The 22,735-nt window shown below is 36.3% G+C and overlaps 2 protein-coding genes across 5 annotated transcripts in view; one reads left to right on the top strand and one right to left on the bottom strand.

Moving 5' to 3' along the window:
* Positions 1 to 729: 729 nt before the first annotated feature.
* LOC127660310 (collagen alpha-1(IX) chain-like) lies at positions 730 to 8,613 on the bottom strand. Its single transcript, XM_052150445.1, has 6 exons — positions 8,502 to 8,613; positions 8,168 to 8,235; positions 7,447 to 7,530; positions 6,573 to 6,705; positions 4,955 to 5,351; positions 730 to 831 (listed from the first exon to the last, which is right to left on the bottom strand). Exons 1-6 carry the CDS (start codon positions 8,510 to 8,512, stop codon positions 730 to 732), a joined length of 795 nt encoding a protein of 264 aa, XP_052006405.1. The 5' UTR covers positions 8,513 to 8,613.
* Positions 8,614 to 11,013: 2,400 nt separating this feature from the next.
* Positions 11,014 to 22,735, top strand: part of LOC127661125 (protein FAM135A-like) — a 28,097-nt gene continuing 16,375 nt past the window's right edge. For all 4 annotated transcript variants that reach the window (XM_052151704.1, XM_052151703.1, XM_052151702.1 and 1 more), the window contains exons 1-3: positions 11,014 to 11,300; positions 11,680 to 11,734; positions 16,066 to 16,193. In XM_052151704.1, coding sequence (XP_052007664.1) covers positions 16,117 to 16,193 — 77 coding nt within the window. In that variant the 5' untranslated portion in view covers positions 11,014 to 11,300; positions 11,680 to 11,734; positions 16,066 to 16,116. The remainder of the gene's footprint in view (positions 11,301 to 11,679; positions 11,735 to 16,065; positions 16,194 to 22,735) is intronic.

Below are 22,735 nucleotides of genomic sequence, written 5' to 3'. Positions count from 1 at the left end.
AATATACACTATTTCACGATCACTAGATGTATGTAAACTTGTGACACTGGCCATGTTAAACCTCACACTCTGTGGACCCTCGGCGGGTCCAAAGGGGGCGCTATATTGCGAAAAAAGTATCTGTATCCATAAGTCAGGCAAATGAGGTATCGTTGGAAAGCTTAGAATCTGAACGCTGAATCATTTCTGCAATTATGTTACTTAAAATAACAAAATAAGGCCACAAAACATTTGTGCTGAAAATTATCAGAGGTAATGGGGTAGAAATATTTATATAAAAATAAAAGCACATAGCACATAAATGGACAAGTCATATATCAAATGAAAGCTCTCACTCTCATGAATGTGACTTCACAGTTTTACAGTTCAAAATATTTTCAAAAGAATCATAAAAGGATACAGCCTAAGTGTTTAAATACAGCTTTTCACCTAATTTGTTTTTGCTGATTAGATTTTGTGAAGCAAAAATATTTTTATAAAAATTTTAAAAAAAAAGCTAAATACTGTACATTTATGCATTTATCCATTTGGCAGACACTTTTATCCAAAGCGACTTACAGTGCACTTATTACAGGGACAATCCCCCCGAAGCAACCTGGAGTTAAGTGCCTTGCTCAAGCACACAATGGTGGTGGCCGTGGGGCTCGAACCAGCGACCTTCTGATTAACAGTTACGTGCTTTAGCCCACTCCACCACCACCACTCCACGAAGCATTTTCACTAATGGTCTCAGCCTTTTAAACTCACCTGTCTCCTGGCAGGGAGGTCATCGCATCTGTCTCTCTGTGGTATGGTCAAGTCACAATGGATCAGCATTGACTGCAGTTCAAACTGAAACAACAAACAAACAACAATTAAAAGTGTTATGATAAATGTGACCCATGGGGTATTGGTTTACTGTTGGATAATTATGTTTGAAAAACATTTTCGGGGGCCTGGGTAGCTCAGCGAGTATTGACGCTGACTACCACCTGAGGAGTCATGAGTTCGAATCCACGGCATGCTGAGTCTCCTAAGCAATCAAATTGACCTGGATGCTAGGGAAGGTAGAATCACATGGGGTAAACTCCTTGTGGTCATGATTAGTGGTTTTTGTGTGGTAAGTTGTGCATGGATCGCGAAGAGTAGTGAGTTAGATGCATGGATTGACGTCTCAGAAGCGGAGGCAACTGAGACTTGTCCTCCGCCACCCAGATTGAGGTGTGTAAACGCGCAACCACGTGGACCTACAGTACTAAGTAGTGGGAATTGGACATTCCAAATTGGGAGAAAAGGGGAGAAAATATATATATATATATATATATGTTTTTTTCATGTTCAAAGAGAAAAAAACTGTTGAGCTGTTTAATACTTTAGTCAGTTTTATTATTTTTTGCTGGACAATTAATTATTTTTTGGTGTGGACTGGCAGATTGCTGATCCGATCATTTAGTTATACAAAAGCAATAAGATAGTTTCTTTGAATAAAAAGAAAAATTGTTGACTCAACTTACACTACTGGTCAAAAGTTTAGGGTCACTTATTATTTTAATTATTATTATTATTTTTTTTTCACATTTTAGAATAATTGCAAAGTCATCTAAACTATGTAATAACAGAAATGGAACTATGGGAACTATGTTGTGACTATAAATATCCAAACTAATTCAAAACTGTGTTACATTTTAGCATTTTCACAGTAGTCACCATTTGCCTAGAATTTGCAGACATGTACTCTAGACATTTTCTCAACCAACTTCTTGAGGTGCATTGTAAACAGTATTGAAAGAGTTCCCATCTATGTTGGGCACTTATTGGCTGCTTTTCTTTATTATTCGGTTAAAGTCACCCATTTCAAAAAACATTTTTTATTTAATACAATTTTAGTTTTGTAATGAAATCAATTAATATGATGGCACAATTATATTTTTGTCTACAAAACACATTTGAAACATTTAAGAATATGCCTTCAGATCAAAAGGTTTTTAATGTTTACAATTCTTCCTAGTTTTAATTTAGTTACCGTTACTCTCTAAACCCTAAAGTTGTCAACTATGAAAATATTTAAGAGGTCTTAATTAATCTATACATGAAATGTCACCTTTTGGAATCATAAATATGTACATACTTAAAACTTTGGCTATGAGTACAACTAAATCAAAAGTACAAAATTGCAGCTGTGTAGAATACTGCAATATTGCTTTCCATAAGCCCTTGCGCTTGAATAAATTATGTATGTTTGGTCAAAACAATGGAACTTATGAAGAAAAAATATAATTGTTATTTACAAAAGTATAGTTTAAGTTCTTAAGACAATAGCTGTTGTTTTGCTGGTTGATAATTGTGATTTGTGTGATCTCTTTTCAATTGTACTTTACAAAAGTGCAGATTTATGTGCACAACGAAGGACTAAGGAGAATCCCGTCATAACTTCCCTTATACCTTATAGCACATGGTACAACTCAATATTTAAATAATTCAATAAAACCAATAATACTTTAATCAAAGAAGAGTTAAGTTTACCTATAACTAGTTAACTTAAAAAATGTAGTTTCCTTGAGCCAAATAAGTATGTTTACTTAGAAAAAGCATGCAAACCTATTGCCTTAAAATCTAAGAAAGGTTAACTAAATAGATTTTACAGTGTAGAAAGCTCTGTCCCTATTCATGCTCTTTTAGAAATTGTTTTAGATTATAAAGAACCGCCTTAAAACTACATGTAATTTAATGTTTACTATTGACAATTGAAATTAACCTTTAATTCCATAAAAACTTCTTTAATAGACAATTCAAAGTGAATAGCCACACAAATAATTCATCTGAAGTGTTTCAGAAAACGCTTAACCTCATAGGTATTGCAAATATGATTTAACAGTTTGATCTGTAACACTTTACAAAAAGGTTCTAAGGTTCTATTTATTAACATTAGTAAATGCATTACGTATTATGAACTAACAATAAAACATATTTTAACAGCATTTATTAATCTTGATTAATGTTCATTTATAAAATAATATAGAATATTCATCATAGTTAGTTTATGTTAATGTGATAGTATATGTTGAAACTTAACATTAACCAAAATGATTAAGTGGTGTCAAAGTTTTGTTCATTCTTATTCTCACAATAAGGTTGTATTAACATTAGTTACTGCATTAAATAAGAACTGGATATTTCACATCAGCATTTCAGTATGTGGGTTTGGATATGACGCTGGCTTCAAATATTACACTCACTACAGTATTCATTAGTCCTATTTGTGACAAGATATGACATTTGCTAAACATTTAGAGTAAGATGTATGTAGAACACAATCAGTGAAGGTGTAATGCATTGATTTTTGGCAACCAATCACTGGTTAATTTCTTCATTGGCAACCTCAAACTGAAGAATGTCTGACCTAAAGCAAGAGATCAGTAGACTTTTTGTTTCATTATTGGAACTGTCAGAAATCATTTGTACAGTTATTGTTGTGGGGAGAAGACTTTGCATGTAATGTAGGTCAGCTGTTGGACTAGAACCTCTCTGCTAGAATTTCCACATATCTGCTGAATCTCTTCAGCACAGCTCAAATTCCATTTAAAGAGGCAGTCTGCTTCTGAGAGCAGCCCTCAAACTCATGTCTTAGCTCAAAAATGTATGCATGGAAAAAAGGTAACACATTACTTTCACTGGTGTAATCGTCAGGTAAATGTAGTCATATTAAATAACATTTTTGAATGAACTAAAACCAATTAATTTAGATTGTTACCACGTGAAGCACATATTTTTAAGTTACCTCACAAAACATTGTTCACAGTAGGCCTATACACTTAAAAACCTTTCAAATGCACTGTACTTCATGTGGTAACATCTAAATAAACTGGTTTAGTTCATTAACATTTTTTAATTAATCTTACTAAATTTCCCTGATGCTTATACCAGTGAAACTAATTTTTATGGATTAGATCAAGTATAAATATCTGCCAAATGCATAAATGTATAAATAGATCCTTGAGGTAAAAATTGAAGGCTACCATTTTTTTCCATGTATTTTCCATCCCAGATGTGTATGACTTTCTTTCTTCTGCAGAACACAAACAAAGATTTTTAGAAGAATATCTCAGTTCTGTTGGTCCTCACAATGCAATGAATGGCCTTTATAGCACCAAAAAGGAGATTAAAGTCACCTTAAAAGTAATCCATATGACTCCAGTGGCTTAATCATCAGTGTATTCTAAAGCGAACTAGTTGACTGTCATCAAGAACAGACCATAATATAACTCCATTTTCACTGGACATCTAGCCATTGCTGTCTCTGGGCACGATCATCATTTTAAGGTCAATTACACTTCCTAGTGCTTGACACATGCACAGAGTGCTAGATGGAGCTATAGGAAGTGTATAGAGCTTCAAATCATGATTGCTAAGGAAACTGCTGTCAAGATATACAGTATAAAAGGAGTTGAACTTTACCCAAAACCAACTGGATCACTTAAAAAACAATGATTATATCACTGAAGTTTGATGGGTTACTTTAATACTGACTTTAATTCATTTTTGGAGCTTTGAAGTCTTGATCGCCATTCACTTGCATTGTTTGAATCAACAGAGCTGAAATATTCTTCTAAAAATCTTTGTTTGAGTTCAGCAGAAGAAAGAAAGTCATACACATCAAGGATGGCAGGAGGGTGAGTAAATGATGAGATAATTTTCATTTCTGGTTAAACTAACCTTTTAATTGTATTTCTCATCTTTAAACACCTATTGACTATGTAACTATGGATTTATTATGGCAATGCCATATTTATTTGGGCACATTTTAGGAACGTACCATAAATAAATACTGTATATTGGACCATGGTAATACCATATTTATTTGGCCAGATACCACAAAAATATGAAGAGAATCATTCAGTATCATGGAATGTATATCAAAGTACCATCTGATTGTACTTCCGTGTGCAAATGTAGAAAATAAATAATTGATGCTCACCGACAAAGCTATTGCAGAGCTGTCCTTCAGTTTCCCAATATGAGTGAATCCATCTAGCTGAACTTGTCCTCTTGGTGCCAGCTGCTGTGAATCTGTTACAGTGCAGTCTGATATCAGACTCACAGAGCCTTTTTTGACAACCAGTGAAATTGTGTGCCACTCAGAATTGAAGAGGTGTGTTTGATAAGGGAAGGAAGCAGTCATAACTCTGTTTTCATGGGTTCTGTAAGCGAACTCCACAGACAGGGTCTCCCCGTTGATTCTCACTGCAAGCTGTTCATTCCCATTCAGGCCTTGCATTTGCCACAGATTCCAATTCATATTCGGGGTATTCCCACTCATCCGATATGTTGCAGAAAATGCAAATTCCTCAGGAAGTCCCATGGGAAACACAGATCTGATTCAGGAATAGAATATCATGACTCAAACTATTACATTTAGTAACAGTGCAATCAGACATGACACTAACTGTGAATATTAATCTGCTAAAAATTTATTAGGCAATATTAGGCAAACAAAAAGTACTATGACAGTACAATGGTACAGTGATGGTATCAAATGGTAATAGGCTACATATTGAGTTCCATGTCAATGGTACTCCTAGGTACTTCAAAGAATATCATTGTACATGTCCAAAATAACATGGTAACATTCTTGGTACTTTTAGTTAGTGATACACTGTATTTAAGTAAATGAATGTGGTTTGTGTGAATAATTTTAGGTCTTTCTTTTCTAATTCAGTACCATGGACAGAGGAGGTTCCATCAGTGGCCAGTAGATGTCGCCACATGCCAACAGTTCGGGTTGTTCTCGAGCTTTTCCAGATAATGCTGGGTTCATGCAAAGTTCACACATCCTCCGTGAGAAACAGCAGCGCCTCTGCGCAGAAAATGAAGTTATCTATGGGGTCCTACGCCAACTTTCTTCTTTAGTAAGGTCATAATAAGCTGAGGTTATAGCTTCTTCAAGGACAACAGCGGTCAGTCACGTGCACTTCTTATTTATCAGCACACTTGGTTGTGATTAGTAAATGTTATGTCTAGACTGTACACTTACATACACAGAATGGCAAAATGTCCGGCAGTTTATTAATTCTTTCCTTAATTAATGAATTGTATTCCGTTTAATTGCATGCAGACATATATATTGTAGTGTACTATAGGTTCGGTTTGAATCATGTGCTTTTTTGTCTTTTCTATGATCTCCTGATTATTTTAGTGATGTACTGCACCCAGAGCCGCTGAGCTCAGCGTGAACCACGCGGCTAATATAGCCTCAAACTATCCGCTCACTACTATGGCAAGCCAAAAGTGTCAGAATTACACTGTCACGTCACCTCGCGACTCACGCTTGCAGTGTAAACGGTTTCATCTGTTTATTATGCGCCGATACGAAAACGACTCGGCTCACGGGAGGATGTGTGAACCCGGCGTAAGTGATTTCAAGATTATAATTTTTTTTTATAAAGGAGGAAATTGCGACCTTTGTGTCTGTATTATTGTAAAAGTGTAATGGTTATTGGGAAATTGCTTAAATTTGCAATAAATGGAAGGTACTAGGAAGGATCAAAACACGTTCTACCATTCAAACAAAACATCCTCTAATCAGACTAAGTTACCTGGTGTTTATCCTGAAATTGAACTCTGGGCCGATCTTATAAGCAACATGCTGAGACGTCGTTCCAGGCACTTTCTTTACCGTTCCTCTCCTTGCCAACTCAGCAATGTTAAACTGAGTCATAATGTAAAATCCTATTGGATATGAGACTTGAAGTTAAAAGGATAGTTTAACCAAAGCGTTCAATTCCCTCATGCCATCCCAGATGTGTGTGACTTTCTTTCTTCTGATGAATGCAAATGAAGACTTTCCGCTCTGTAGGTCTGTATAATGCAAGTGAATGGTGGCCAGAACTTTGAAGCTCCAAAAAGCACATAAATGCAGCATAATAGTAATCCACATGACCAGTGGTTAAATCCATATCTTCAGAAGCGATATGATAGGTGTGGGTGAGAAACCGATCAATATTTCAGTCCTTTTAAATTCTAAATAAATTATCCTCCCAGCCCAGTAGGTGGTGATATGCTTAAAGAATGCAAATTGCCAAAAACAAAAGAAGAATGTGAACGTGAAAGAGGAGATTTATAGTAAAAAAAAGACTGAAATATTGATCGGTTTCTCACCCACACCTATTATATCGTTTCTGAAGACATGGATTAAACCACTGAAGTCATGTGGATTACTTTTTTCTGCATTTATGTGTTTGTTGGAGCTTCAAAGTTCTGGCCACCATTCACTTGCATTGTACAGACCTACAGAGCTTAAATATTCTTCTAAAAATCTTCATTTGCATTCAGAAGAAAGTCATACACATTTGGGATCGCATGAGGGTGAGGAAATGAAGAGAATTATAATTTTTGGATGAACTATCCCATTTAGCAATAACACATTTAGACCAGGTGTATGTATAAGTCAATTGCTTTTAAGAGGTTTACCTGGAAATAAGCCATTCCCTTCTTTGGTCTGAGGACACATGGTTTGTTCAGTTTGTAGGTCACTCATACTGGAAAGTGGCAAAACTTGAAGGAACATTTGGTTAAGCTTAAATATCAAATGAAGCCTTTCATTTGTTATTAAATTAATGCATTTCTGCATCATTAGCATCAGTAAATTAAATTACAAGAATATTTAATATTTTCAAACAGGTTCCCCAAACTTTCCCTCTGTCTCTCATTGGTTAAGCCAATGTTGCTATGTTAGGCTGGTCAGGATGCACAACAAACAGAGACATTTTTTGATAGCGCCACAGATTCACAGTGTTTACGCTTTTCGGGGAATCAACCTTCAAATGCTTACTTATAGTTGTCTGTGCATATTAAGCTGAAATATGAGAAAGTGTTTGATTTAACATACAAATAATATTATTTTTCACCTTAAGTTTCTGGTTTTTTTTTTTTTTGTCCCTTTTAAAAATGTATCTTACTCTCCCCCTTCCTCTTTTTGTTGGGTGTGTTTGTTGAACACACTTTACTGGTGGGAAATCTGTGTTGACTTTGAGAACAGCACAATCACTCAATGTTTGAAAAGCTGTGTCCCCATTGAGATAAATCATTTTATGGGTCTGTTTTATACTGTTCATGCTCTGAATTCTTGCTTCATCCAAAAAAGGAAAACCCCAAAATCACAAATGAATGAGTCTATATTAAGGCCACTTACTGTGTGCATGAAGACCAGTGGAGAAACAATGTTTGATCATGTTACACAACAGGTAAAGACAAACATGCCTAGAAATAAAGGCATTTGAGATATTACTGCTGGATTGAGCATAAGACATATTTTATTGCAAACACATATTTTATAGCAAACAGTAAAAGCAAAATAAGTGGGCCACAAAAGTGTATTTGATATGGATATTTTGTGCATTTCTGATATAAAATCTAATTAATGTTACTCAGAGGAATTTAGGGTTGAAAGATTTGTTTAAATATCCATTATTTAGCTAAATCAAATAACATGAAATGAACTACAGAGAAAGAAAGTTGTGCATTACCTCCAGATCATTTTTGCTAATTCCTATAGATGTTCGATCCAGTATGCGTCTGATTTGAACAACTCACCCAGTTCTCACCAGACCAACTATTGGAACACAATCTACAGCTGCCCACTGATGTTAGGAACACATCGGTTCCTAACAACCCCCAGTGATGCGGGTGCTCCTTAGTCTTAGAGGAGGGAGCTGTTTCTTTTGGTGATGTTTTGCTAAACATGGAATTGGTGACCTTAAAGGGATAGTTCACCCAAAAATGAAAATTATCTCATCATTTACTCACACTCGTGCCATCCCAGATGTGTATGACATTCTTTCTATTGCTGAACACAAATTAAGATTTTTAGAGGAATATCTCAGCTCTGTAGCTCCATACAATGCAAGTGGATGGTGACCAGAACATTGAAGGTCAAAAAAGAATAAAGAATAAGTAAGCGTAAAAATTAATCCACAAGACTACATTTGTTAACTACATATCTTCAGAAGCAAAGTGATAGGTGTAGTTGAGAAATAAATACATATTTAATTCCTTTTTTTATGATCAATCCCCACTTTTACATTCTTCTTATGTTTTTGGCGATTTGCATTCTTCGTGTATCACCACCTATTTGGTAGGGAAGTGACTTTATAGATAAAAAGGACTTAAAAATGTATCTGTTTCTCTCACACACTTATCATTTCACTTCTGAAGATATATCTTTAACCACTGGAGTCTTATAGATTGCTTTTATGCTGCCTTTATGTGCTTTTTGGAGCTTCAAGACTTTGGTACCCATATTTATTTTAGGAATACATTTCTTTCTAAAAAAATCTTTGTTTGTGTTCAGCAAAAGAAAAAAAAAAGTCATACACATCTGAAATTACATGAGGGTGAGTTCATGATTTATGAGAATTTGTATTATTTATGAGAAGTTTGACTGAAATTACATATATACTACAGAATTATTTATAAACGTCAAATGATTAAGACTTCTCAACTCATAAAGACAAAAATGAAGCCTTACACACACACACACACACACACACACACACACACACACACACACATACATATGGTGTACCCACAGGTTCCTTCGAAAACTTAAGACTTTTCTTTTTGGGAAGTTTATTTAGCTTTGTAGAGAGATTTTCTTACTTATCATAAAAAAAAAAAAAAATAGATAAGCTTAAAGCATTTGCTTTAAAATGTAAATTAAAGTGAACAGTGTGTTGGAACACATTAGACAACGTGAAGTCGTATTACTCCTAATAATGTCACTAAGCAGTTTTATAATTTCAACCAACTGCATATTTGCATGTGATTCTATATCATTTTATAGTAATTTTGACGTTACTAGATTTGCCTGTGGATTAAAAATAATTAGCTGTGCAACAAACCAGACAAACCAGTTGGTGATTAGTCATTTGAATAACACTGCAGGGGAAATGCACCCATTGAAACACAATGATCAAAGTCTTTATTATAGCAACTGACTTCTATGTTTGAGTATGTATATTATTACAATTATACATTAATATATATTCTAATATTTACAGTAGATTATGCAACTTAAATAATAAATTATTACACATTATATAGGCTAATGTGATATATGCATGATGAGAGTAGTTACTGAAGTTGATGCTTTAGTTCACTCTGATTCACATAAACGTCCAGAGATGCTTTCAGATCCACGCTTTGTTCCAGTCCCAGAGTCCATCGCCATCAAACAAGAAGAAACACCTTTAATGAAGACTGGCTTGAATACTGATGCCTTTGAAGGGCTTTAAATGCCATTAAACTTTTGCTTCTGGGAGAGGTCTCTCCTGATATACTGTTTTTGCCTAGTACATTTTCAGAATAGTGTAAAATATTTCTATATTAACTATATTGATTTATTCCAGTTGCTTGAATGTTCAATAGAATATATTACTATATTATACATTAAGTATTGGTCTTTTGGACATATCTTCATTAACACCTAACAATAAAGACCTGAAACGCCTTTATATGTCATTTCTGTTAAATTTACTTTTCTGAGTAGGCTAGTTATCTCCTGGAATTAATTGGAATTGCCTTCCTGTTTTTGCTTAGGGGGATATTTTGGAATAGTGGGCAATATGCCCACATTCTTTGGATTTATTTCACTTCTGATTCTTGAGTGTTCACTGGATTATATTATTATATCATCTTGCATAGATTATATTGGTGTATTTGACATATCTTCATCAACATCTGATGTAGCCCGATGACTGAATATCTGAAACCCGTCCCAAGAAGGATTTTCCTGTGTGTTTTTCTCCCTCTTGGAATATTGGAGGATAACTTTGTCTTCCGTAGAAATAGCATCAGCATTGAATTGTTAATATATTATATTGTTCTCTCTATTGGATAGAGCTGTCATCTCAAGCATTTTTAATAAACAACAATGACTGGAATGAATGATTAAAACCAGGACGGGACAGAAGAATAACGCCTTTAATAAATAATAAGGGCTGGAATATCATATATTAACGCCTCTGGAAGTGACCGGCTTGTGTGCCGCCTCCCTGAAACTCACAGACTCTCAACACACAAAACACAAGTTTGGATTAGATTTACTGTCTGCGACTCTTAAAGGACGAATATGGATATATTATTTATATTTCAATCAGTCAGACCGATCTGAAGTTTTCAAATCTATCGAGAAGACAAGAAAAACCAAGCGGATTTTCAGCGGCATGCAGTGGAAATAAGCAGCCGGTAGTGGTCGGAGCGTTGAGGCGGCATCGTTTTGAAATCCATCCCGCGATCTGAGGCCTAAACACCGGCAGCTTATACATGTAAGTAATTTTTAATGAAATATGAGCCGGGGTTTTTTGTGAAATATCGTCGTTTTCTGTGTTTATGGCTGTAGGTGTGAAAATGCCTCTGTTGGTTTAAGCAAATGTGTGATGTTTGTGAACGCTCGTCATTTGACATGCAAAACAGGCTAATGCTAACAGAATAACAGGACGCGCATCAAACACACATAAACCTGTTACAAACACAAAATATTAAAACAATCACTACTAAATGTAGTTAATTGCTCGTTTGATGAGTATTGTTTTGTAAGAAAGGTGAGTTGATTGATGTAAATGTGTTTAAATACTTATTTGAGTTATTAAACTTAAATTACATATTTATTAGGTTATACGTGTTTTAAAAGGTCTCTCTCTTTAGGTTTGTGTTGATCCGTTGAAATGAGGAGAGAAGATAATGAACCGAGTCAGGACGGGTGAGAGACACACACACACACACTCACTCACTATTCCCTCTGATAATAATGTAGTCTCAGTGTTTCCCATATATGCATTTTGTGAGACTCGCAGTTCTTTATATAGAAACCATATTTACTAACCATGGTAGTGAGGAGCCATGCATGGTTTTACCTATGGTTACCATGAACTATTACAAATAGCATTGCTGAGACTATGGTTACCATGATACTGAGGTGCATTTTCATACCAAGCTATCTTTTTCCATCTGTGTACAATCTGTACTCTTGTAATGCTCTCTGATTGTAGGAAAATGTATGTTGTTTTGTTTGCCTTCAGAAATTCCAAGACATTGCTGTAGTTTAATTGGTAGGAGCATGGGTGCTACCAAAGCAGGTGCTGTTGCCACATTATTAACAGGGCCCTTTGAGGGTACAAATAAACCCTGATGTGGCCCAGGCTGAAACTGAGTTTGACACCCCTGTTTTAATCTATTTTTGACCAACACTCGTTAAATACAGGTCTGACCTTGCAGGCTTGTGGACACACACACACACACACACACACACACACACACACACACACACACACAACAGCACTGCTGCTGAAAAAAATCCTAGGGATAACACTGAGGCTATATCTAGTGCATACTTAAATCACTGTAAACTGCTGAATGTGTTAGTACCTCATGGTTTTCCTTTGTAGTAAAGTTGAATTCATGAGGGTAATGTAACACCCTGATTAAAAGGAGAGAGAGCGAGAGAGAGAAACAGAGAGAAAACCAAAACATTATGGATATGATTTTTTTTATAAATGAGCATTTTAATTGTGCCAATAGAGCTTAACATTGAATGCCCATTTTTTTGGCTGCCTTGGGTTTCATATGTGTTTTACCTACTCATTTTCTCCTTAAGCATTTAAAACTAAATCTTCAGTAAAAAGTCATTAAACAAACCAATCTGCTCTGATATGAATCACAACATTACAACCAATAAAAAAAAAGTATTTTACATTTGAGAAAATTGAAAAAAGAACATGAACTCAACTTTTATGAGGAAATTATCTACTCACCCAATGAAGTGATGCAAATTATGTAGTCAGACTGTATTCCCAACAAAAAAATATATTGGAAGAAATATATTGACAAAAGTACAACATAATATATTAGTAGTGTATTATTTTGTGTAGAGACATCATGTTCAATGCTTTGGAAGACCACTTGCTGAGTCAATTTACCTATAGAGAAAATTAATGGGATTTTTTTTTACTTCCGGAGCACGACTGTTTTGCTCTATAAAGCTTTTGGAATTTTAAAGTGAGAGAGCGGGAGGAAAATAGCAGGGAATAGAAGGGCGTTCAAGGATATGAACATAAGCCAAGGTGTAGGACAACAGTGATATCTCTCAAGACTATCATTGAGAGTCCATTTTTACATGTACAGCTCAAAGTCTTGAGGAAGTACACAAATAGTGACATGTTTTCGGTTCATGTAAATCTGTGCTGTAAAACACACTCTAGGGTAAGACAGATTTTAGTTTATGTGGGCATTTATAATCATCTTCAATTTATAAGGACGTATTCTTACAATCTCTGTGTAAAGCGTAATAAAAACATGTAGACCGAGGAGAGGTGTTGTGAATGTTTTTCTAGCTATCACTGGTATTTTTAAAGGTTTGTTGTCTATATACTTGAACAGTTCTCCACAGGACCTGTCATTTGCTTCAGGCTTTATATTCAATAAATATCATGCTTTTTGCCTCTTTCCATGAATGGAATCCACATGAGATAAATAAAATAAGCTATTATTATAACCACTTGATAATAATTGAAAGATATATGGAGTAGATAATGTATAATTTGTAATGTTTACATTCTGCATTCATGGCACTAATTTTGGCATGTTTACCTGGTCATAGTATGCACAAGTTAAGCTTTTTTTTTAATTGTTTTTATGATGGAATTTGTGAAAATAGTCCATGTAAGATAATGAAAACAATTATTTTTATACTTGTTTTTAGATATAGGTTTCATGCTACTGCAAAGATGGGTGTTAAAAGAGGATTAGTCAATGGGCAGAATACAGACAAAAAAATAATAATAAGAGGCACGTTAATGTTTCACAGGTGGCTTACAGACCGCTGATCCATCCAAAAATTTGCATTTCTAGCATTCGCCATGATACAGGGTCTGTTCCATTTAGAAGTGACCATCCCTTTGCTCTTTTCCCTTCAAAGACTTTACCATTTACTGTGAGAGGTTTGGTGGACTCGGAGTAGCAGTCAAAAATTACCTTTACTCTGAACTCAACTTTATAAGTAAATTGTTTGAGGGGAAATTCTGTTGGAAGCGATCTTACTGCATATTGTGACTATTGTGATTGTTTTCCCTTCAAAGGCTGATTTATTGGTCTTCATTTCTGCTTTGTGTTGCGTTCAACTTCAGGTTAAATACATGTCATGCGGCACCTCTGTTTTTCGGAGCATGCGCAGCGCATAACTCTGAGGCCAATTGTGGTTTGATTAAAGTGTATACATGGACAAACTCAAGCTGATCACATTATCTTTGTCTGTTAGTTCGATTTAGCAATAACCAGACTAAAATGATGAATTGTTGCTTTAAGTCGTCTGAAATCATGTTAACACACTCAGTGGGACAGACTCCTCCTGTGCTTATCACCATTTCTAAACATGTTTGAAAGGAAAATCTTGCTGTGGTTGATCTGATTTGACTTGGTGGTTTACATGTGGAGCTGGGCTTTCATTCAGGGTAGCTAATCTGTATTAATGAAATCTAAAGCTTCTGATAATGCATCAAAGCACATTAAATCCTCTGGAGACCCCTGTTGGGCTCTGTAGCCACTATTTATAGAGGTATTTACATTGAAACAGCTAAAGATCTTGGGCTTCATGGATAAAACTCTGCTTAGATTTCTCCCTAAAAATGTGCATAAGCACAAATGTCATATTTTGCATTAAAAGAAAAACAGAGTTTATAATCGGTCTGTTCAGTTCATTATTGTCCAGCTGAAGTTGCCAGTTCTACACACACACACACACACACACACACACACACACACACACACACACACACAGTAAGTGTGCATCCGCACAAGTTTATTTATGTATAAATCCTGATATGTGCATGGAAAATTGCATTGAAATGTGCGTACGCGATTTTCCACGCACATATTGGGATTTATAAAAAATAAACTTGCCGTAAATATGTGCGCACCATATGGGCACTCTTGACTGTGCATACACACTCTTTTACTGGTGTGTGAATGTGTGAGCTGGCAACTTCAGCTGGACAAATAATGAACTGAACAGACTGATTATAAACCCTGATTTTCATTTAATTCACATTTAGAATAAAAAAAAGTATGTAGTTAAGCACTTGAAACTGAAGTAATCATTATCAATCCAATAGTAGGCTAAATTATTTTTATGCAACTAATTGAAAAGGCATTCAAATATAAGCTGTAGAAGGGAAATATTAGTTTGTAATGCACTGCGTTTGGAGAACATACAGTAACTAAACATGACAGCAACGTTTATACATCAGGCCCCTTGTGTTGGACTCGTCAGGATCTTGCATCACACATTAGCACTGTGAGTTGCAAATAAGGGTGAATCATTCTGAAAGAGCGTGTGTGTGTGTGTGTGTGTGTGTGTGTGTGTGTGTGTGTGTGTGTGTGTGTGTGTGTGTGTGTGTGTGTGAAGGCATTCTGTGGTAATTCAAGACAAGCACAGGCAGTGCTTAAAGATATAATGGTAAAGAATACACTGTAGGGATTGTGCCTTGTATGTTAATTCAAGCATGTCTGCAGATATGAATGCTGTTTCTATGTATAGGAGTTTAAATGTCAAGAGGCAGTCAGACTAGTTGCTTGGTGCAATAGAAGAAGTATATTTAGTGAAGATTAAAGCACACCACCGCATTTCTTCCTATTCACAAAAAGGTCTTTTTTTTAACATTTTTTTTACTGTGTTGTCTTTAAATCGAATTAAATTACTACATTACTAAAAGTAATTCAAACCACTTCAGATTATCTTCCCTTATAATCCCACATTTTAATTGGTTGGATTACCATAGGAAACAACAGTCTGCCAAAATGAAAAAGTTTCATATTATTATAATATGAATAATTCAATGATTTTAATATAACTTTTAAGTTAAATATATTTAAATGCATAGCAAGTATTTATTGAATGCTTTAGCAAAAATGCACATAACAAGCCTAAACAGGTAGTCAGAACTGTTGTTTGTTTTTGCTCCCATTTGAAATTTGTTGCCTATTTGAGTTGTTTCAGTTTGTTCTAACACAACTCCTCGATGTGTCTAACTTCCACAGTTTTGCTGCAAATCATTTGAAACAGGCCCTCCTCCAGACCTGAATCCCAGCATGACGGAGGTCCAGGCCACGGTGGAGTTCTCTGTGGAGCTCCACAAGTTCTACAATGTGGATCTCTTCCAAAGAGGGTAAGAACATGTTTTCAGGGTTTTTCTTTGGGTTCAGTCAAATCTTGCATTAATATTGAGCTGAATTAGTTAGTCTTGCTTTCTTCTTAGCATCATAAAGAAATAAAGTCAGATTTTTTTTTGTTGATTTAAGATGCCATTGTACTGGGCTCATTACGATTTACCACTGCCTCTAACTCCCTCCTCCATTTAGACACCTCATATAAGAGTTCAGCAGTCAGCAGAGAGCTTCACTGATATTAATTACACGTAATGGTTGCTTACACTGCTGTAGAAAGTCATCCCATCATTCCTGCTGATGCATGCAGACACGAGTCCTAGCCTCTCCATCTATATCTGCAAGGCTTTTCTTAGAATTCATAATTTAGGAGTCTCTCCTTAAGAATTTATGCACCTCACATGTGTCTGCTTGTACAGTTGTAAGAAATGTTATAGGGTTTTATTCTCCATGAATTGGCTTGCAGAAAAGGATAGCTCAAAATAACTCCTGAATGTTTCAATTTGTTTTGATTCTTGGGGCTGCGATCGGTATTACGATATTATGTGCCTATTTTACACAATCAATTACATTTATTATCTGACAAATGCAACCAAAATATAATTTGAAAAAGGGCAAATCTAGTGCCCACATTTGGAGATCTACAACAAAATAAGGTATTTCAGTTGTTTAAAAAAAAAAAAAATGTGTATCAGAATCTGATGTTGCTGGTTCAAACCAAATGATTGCGTCCAAGCCTCAGTTAGTAATTAAAAAATTTCACTTCAGAGATTGTATCACGGCTTGTGTTGTTTCTACCAAGTTATTGGATAAACAAGGGTGTGAGTGAGTGTGAGTGTGAGAGAGCGAGAGAGATGGATTGTATGTGATCACCTGTTGCCACACCCAAGCAGGGATTATGTCAACTTGTTGGAGATCCGCTTTCTCAGTGGAAAAATTGGCGTCCAAACGGGTAATTCTTCCTATTTCGCGATAGCCAATGTGCAAGAGCCTCTCACTATAGAAAACTTTGAACAGTACTTTTTTTCTCCAATGTGGAAACTCCAGTAAGAGGTAAGCGCCATTAGTTGTGTAATTAATCTGTCTGTTGTGTCTCTCCGCTGTGATGAGCTGTAATGCTGATGTTGTTCGTTTAATGCTGTTTTCTAGCTTTAGTAATGTAGTAGTAATACTTGCGATCACGGAGCGCTGTTGTATGTAAACAATGACTGACGGATTCACCAACTGCTCATATTACACACATCTTTTGCCACCACCTGCTGGCTAACATATGTAATGTCAAAAATATAATATATTTATATAAGGCTGCACGATTTGGGGAAAATGTCATATTGCGATTTCGATATAATAAAAAAAGGTAACATTAGTCAACTTGCTTGGTTATCAAGGAAAATGCACAAATAGATAACTGATAATGCTGAAATGTGTATTTCTCAACTCAAACATACAAACTAGCAACAACAACAACTATAAATGCAGTGTTTTCAAATTAAAATATTTTTACAAAATTAAATAATAACATCTTTGCATTACTGCAAAACAATAAATAAGAACATACAAATTTCCATGAAAATAATATTGTTCAAACAAACAGAGACAATTTATCAGGATGTAACATGTACTTCTATAAACTCTTTTGAAAAGGAAACTAGATATAAAAGTGTGGTTCACTCAAACCACTAAAACTGTTGTTGATGTTTTTTTAAATGACCCAAGTTCCAAATCCTCTTTCTAAAAAGTTCTACTTATCGCTGGTACCTCTTGTCAAGTGTGTGGATCATTTTCTGAAATCCCACTTTGCTAACGGTGCATCATGACTCTTTATATCTCTGTGAAGACTTGTCATATGGCGTGACACTCGCAAACACATCTGTAATTGTGCTTTGTTTTGTTTGGCTTACTGGGCTTTTTAATGTAGTTTTAGTCAATGAAAACTGTTGACATTTTAGTCATATTTTAGTAACAATTAGTCATATTAATATTTTAGCCTCTGAAGACTGTAAACATTTTAGACATAAGAGTATTATTGATAAGCATTTGCCAATCTTGTCTATCCAAACGGAACTTTAAATCTCTCCCGGTCTCGACTCCCGCTCAGATTGTGTCTTCCGCGACTGGTTGAAGCGGCTCTGACCACACCGAGAATGACAGTTTTGGAGTTTGTGTTTATTTACATGGTACGCTCCCGTATTATATGAACTTTAATTAAGGATGAAATAAAGATATATTGCCAAGCTATGATCTGTGTTATTTTTTCTGGCCACCAGTTCAGTATTGGTCTGCTCGGTGTCCATTTTCACCTGATTTCCACGCTGCACGAACCGGAAACTCACACGTCATGACCACACGTGCCACTCCCTAAACTGAGATTGACTGGTCCTCTTTATTAGCGGTGTAGAAAATGGGCAAACAGCTCTCAGAGAGAATGGGCCGTCACGTCCACACATGCACTTATTTATTTAATATAATCACAGCATTTTGCTGTCATATAATTGCACAGGCTGACATCGCGATTGAGATTGCGATATGATTTATCGTGCAGCACTATATTTATATATACAGTGCATCCGGAAAGTATTCACAGCGCTTAACTTTTTCCACATTTTGTTATGTTACAGCCTTATTCCAAAATTGATTAAATTCATTATTTTAGTTTGTTTTGAAATCTTTGCAAATTTATTAAAAATAAAAAACGAAAAGAATCACATTTACATAAGTATTACCACAGCCTTTGCCATGACACTCAAAATTGAGCTCAGTTGTATCCTGTTTCCACTGATCATCCTTGAGATGTTTCTACAACCTGATTGGAGTCCACCTGTGGTAAATTCAGTTGATTGGACATGATTTGGAAAGGCAAACACCTGTCTATATAAGGTCCCAAAGTTAACAGTACAAGTCAGAGCACAAACCAAGCCATTAAGTCCAAGGAATTGTCTGTAGACCGCCGAGACAGGATTGTATCAAGGTACAGATCTGGGGAAGGGGGACAGAAAAATGTCTGCAGCATTGAAGGTCCCAATGAGCACATTCGTAAATGGAAGAAGTTTAGAACCAACAGGACTCTTCCTAGAGCTGCCCGCCGGCCAAACTGAGCGATCGGGGGTGACCAAGAACCCGATGGTCACTCTGACAGAGCTCCAGCATTTCTCTGTGGAGAGAGGAGAACCTTCCAGAAGAACAACCATCTCTGCAGCACTCCATCAATCAGGCCTGTATGGTTGAGCGGCCAGACGGAAGCCACTCCTCAGTAAAAGGCATATGACTGCCTGCCTGGTGTTTGCCAAAAGGCACCTGAAGGACACTCAGATCATGAGAAACAAAATTCTCTGGTCTGATGAAACAAAGACTGATCTCTTTGTCCGCAATGGCAAGCGTCATGTGTGGAGGAAATCAAGCACTGCTCATCACCTGGCCAATACCATCCCTACAGTGAAGCATGGTGGTGGCAGCATCATGCTGTGGGGATGTTTTCAGCAGCAGGAACTGGGAGACTATTCAGGATCGAGGGAAAGATGAATGCAGCAATATACAGAGACGTCCTTGATGAAAACCTGCTCCAGAGTACTCTGGACCTCAGACTGTGGCGAAGGTTCATCTTCCAACAGGACAATGACCCAAAGCACACAGCCAAGATAACAAAGGAGTGAACTCTGTGAATGTCCTTGAGTGGCCCAGCCAGAGCCCAGACTTGAACCCGATTGAACATCTCTGGAGAGATCTGAAAATGGCTGTGCACCGACGCTCCCCATCCAACCTGATGGAGCTTGAGAGGTCCTGCAAAGAAGAATGGAAACTGCCCAAAAATAGGTGCGCCAAGCTTGTAGCATCATACTCAAAAAGACTTGTGGCTGTAATTGGTGCCAAAGGTGATTCAAGAAAGTATTGAGCAAAGGCTATGAATACTTATGTACATGTGATTTTTTTTTTTTTTTTAAATGCATTTGCAAAGATTTCAAACAAACTTTTTTCACGTCATTATGGGGTATTGTTTGTAGAATTTTTAGGAAAATTATGAATTTAATCAATTTTGGAATAAGGTTGTAACGTAACAAAATGTGGAAAAAGTGAAGCGCTGTGAATATTTCTGGATGCGCTGTATATGTATGTGTGTATATATATAAAACATAGTCATCTACATGTGTTCATCATTCGTTTGATGACACCTTAATGCCCTGTGGAATAAAGTAAACAGTACTGTGACAATTTTTCATCTCTACCACAGTCAAGCACGTCTTTTAATCCAAAATACTTGCTTACCCATCTTTTGTTTCTGAAAGGAGAGTATGTGCTATCCGTGTTTTTTCATGGCAACAATTTCCATTTTGAAAAATTCTGTTACAGTTTACTGTGATAAGTGATAGAAATGGTGTTGATGTGAAGATGTCTTGTAATTGATGGTGGTACAGGACAGATGTTTTCACTTTCCCTCATCAGTTGTGTTCAGAATGTCTGGTCTGTCTAGCCGTTTGACATGGTTGAAAAGCTCTGTAGCACTTATAGAAAATTCTCATATAGAATACAGATTGGTCGCATGCACCATGATATCGATGGAAGACCGGTTTATGCACGCACACGAATGAAGCGCAATTTCAGGCTTCAATCACTTCGTGCACATCCTTGTTTCACATTAAAAAAATATTTAGTGCTTATAAAAAGAGATTAATATCATAAGGTTGCTGCATCACCTGACAGAAATGCATACAGACATGGCTGGCATTAGAGTGTCAAAATAAAGATGTATCTTTAGATTGATGGATCGTTACACCTATAATGGAATCTCATAATGTATTTGAGGTTAGCTGTAGTGGAACAAACCTAAACTCACCCAAATTCAGCATGCTGCAAATATATTTTCGGAACATTGCATATCTAGTTTTCTTACACTAAGCATGATAAAATGAAAATAACATTTTACCTTGAAAAATAGAATATATTGTAAGTTTTAGGTGATGTTTAAATGATAGTTTATGCAACACCTACTCTTTATGTCACAATATAAATTTCTTCTAAAGGAACTTACGAAGCTCTGGAATGTCAACCGTGCTCAACGGGGTCATTTGCTGTCAACAAGGCAGTTTGCAGCATTTGCTAACATTCCACTTGTGCTGACATTGTCTCTATGGGTCTAACTAAAACAGTGAGCCATTGGGTTTGCTCAGCTGTTCATCAGGAAGCGAAACGCAACCCTTATTTGGCTCCTGCTGAAGGACTGCTTGTTTGTTCCTGTTCCCAGATCTGTGTTCCGGCCAATGCATTGTATTCTTACCTATCTCCTCACCCCCTCATGAATGCCTCCATGCATTTTTGATGTCATGATATTCTCATCTGAAGGATAATTGCAGCTCTATTTTGGTTGCCTGTACTTCCCCTCCCATTGCAAATGCATTGGAGGATGGAGCACAGGATATGAACAAAAGCAGTGTGGATAAAGCCGCATGCTGAAGCTTTACTACATAATCAAAATTTCAAAAGGAACGATTACAATGTTTTGCAAATTTCGGTAATCTGTTGTTAATGGGTATTTAAGTGGTTGTTAATTCTATGACACTTTTATTTAAAAATGGCTTTATTTGACTGTACTTGACAGATTTTGTGTATATTATCATTATAATTACATGTTCAGGAAATGTTCCCTTTACTTGATATGCTAATCTAATACGTATATTCAATAATCTGCCTACCGTCTGTTTGTATTGAGGTATCGAAACTGAAGTTACTAGGAGCCAAAGACAACATTGTCATGGTACCAAAACCAAAGGCAAAAAGCCAAAGACAACATTTCTCTGATGTGATAAGGGTGTTTTTTTATTCAGAAAAGATCAGATGAGTAGGGATGAGGAACTGAGAGGGCATGAGACATTTCTGAGTATTTCAACACAACGGCTTCCTCTTGTTTGAGAAGTGCAGTAAGAAGAAAGACTGAGGGCTAGATCTAACTAGATGGGTACATTTCCTGAAGAAAATGTGAGTGGTGCTTGCCGTGGCAAAACTCGTCAAACAGCATGTTGTAACTTGAAAATAGCAAAAATTATGGTCATAAATAAACCAACCCAGAAATGTGTACGATGTTCTGGTGCAGAAATATGTGATTTGTTACTCGGTTGCTAGGGTAAGGCCGTGTGGTTGCTATGCAGTTACCAAGGTAATACAATACATGGCTCCTTTCCATCCTGAGTGAAATAAGTCAACCCGGAAGTCTGTAGTGTGTTCTGGTGCAGAGATATGTGATATGTTGCTCGGTTGCTAGGGTAACTCCATCTGGTTGCTAGGCAGTTACCATAGTGATACTAATCAAGTCTCCTGGCCATCCTGATTAAAATAAATCAACCCGGAAGTCTCTATGTTTTTGTGATGCAGAGATATGTGATTTTTTACTCGGTTGCTAGGGTAACCCCATCTGGTTGCTAGGCAGATACCATAGTGATACTAATCAAGTGTCTTTGCCATCCTTATTGAAATAAGTCAACCCGGAAGTCTGTACGTTTTTCTGATGCAGAGATATGTGATTTGTTACTCGGTTGCTAGGGTAAGCCCATCTGGT

The sequence above is a fragment of the Xyrauchen texanus genome, chromosome 20 (assembly GCF_025860055.1).
Source record: "Xyrauchen texanus isolate HMW12.3.18 chromosome 20, RBS_HiC_50CHRs, whole genome shotgun sequence".
NCBI classification, from domain to species: Eukaryota; Metazoa; Chordata; class Actinopteri; order Cypriniformes; family Catostomidae; genus Xyrauchen; species Xyrauchen texanus.
The sequence above is the reverse complement of the archived record's forward strand: the minus strand, read 5'-3'. Positions and strand labels throughout refer to the sequence as shown.

Coding starts and splice junctions, on each gene's coding strand:
- LOC127660310 (XM_052150445.1), bottom strand. Junction 7,531..8,167: donor CACTGGTCTTCATGCACACA/GTAAGTGGCCTT, acceptor TGTTCCTTCAAG/TTTTGCCACTTTCCAGTATG. Junction 6,706..7,446: donor AGGGAATGGCTTATTTCCAG/GTAAACCTCTTA, acceptor CATATCCAATAG/GATTTTACATTATGACTCAG.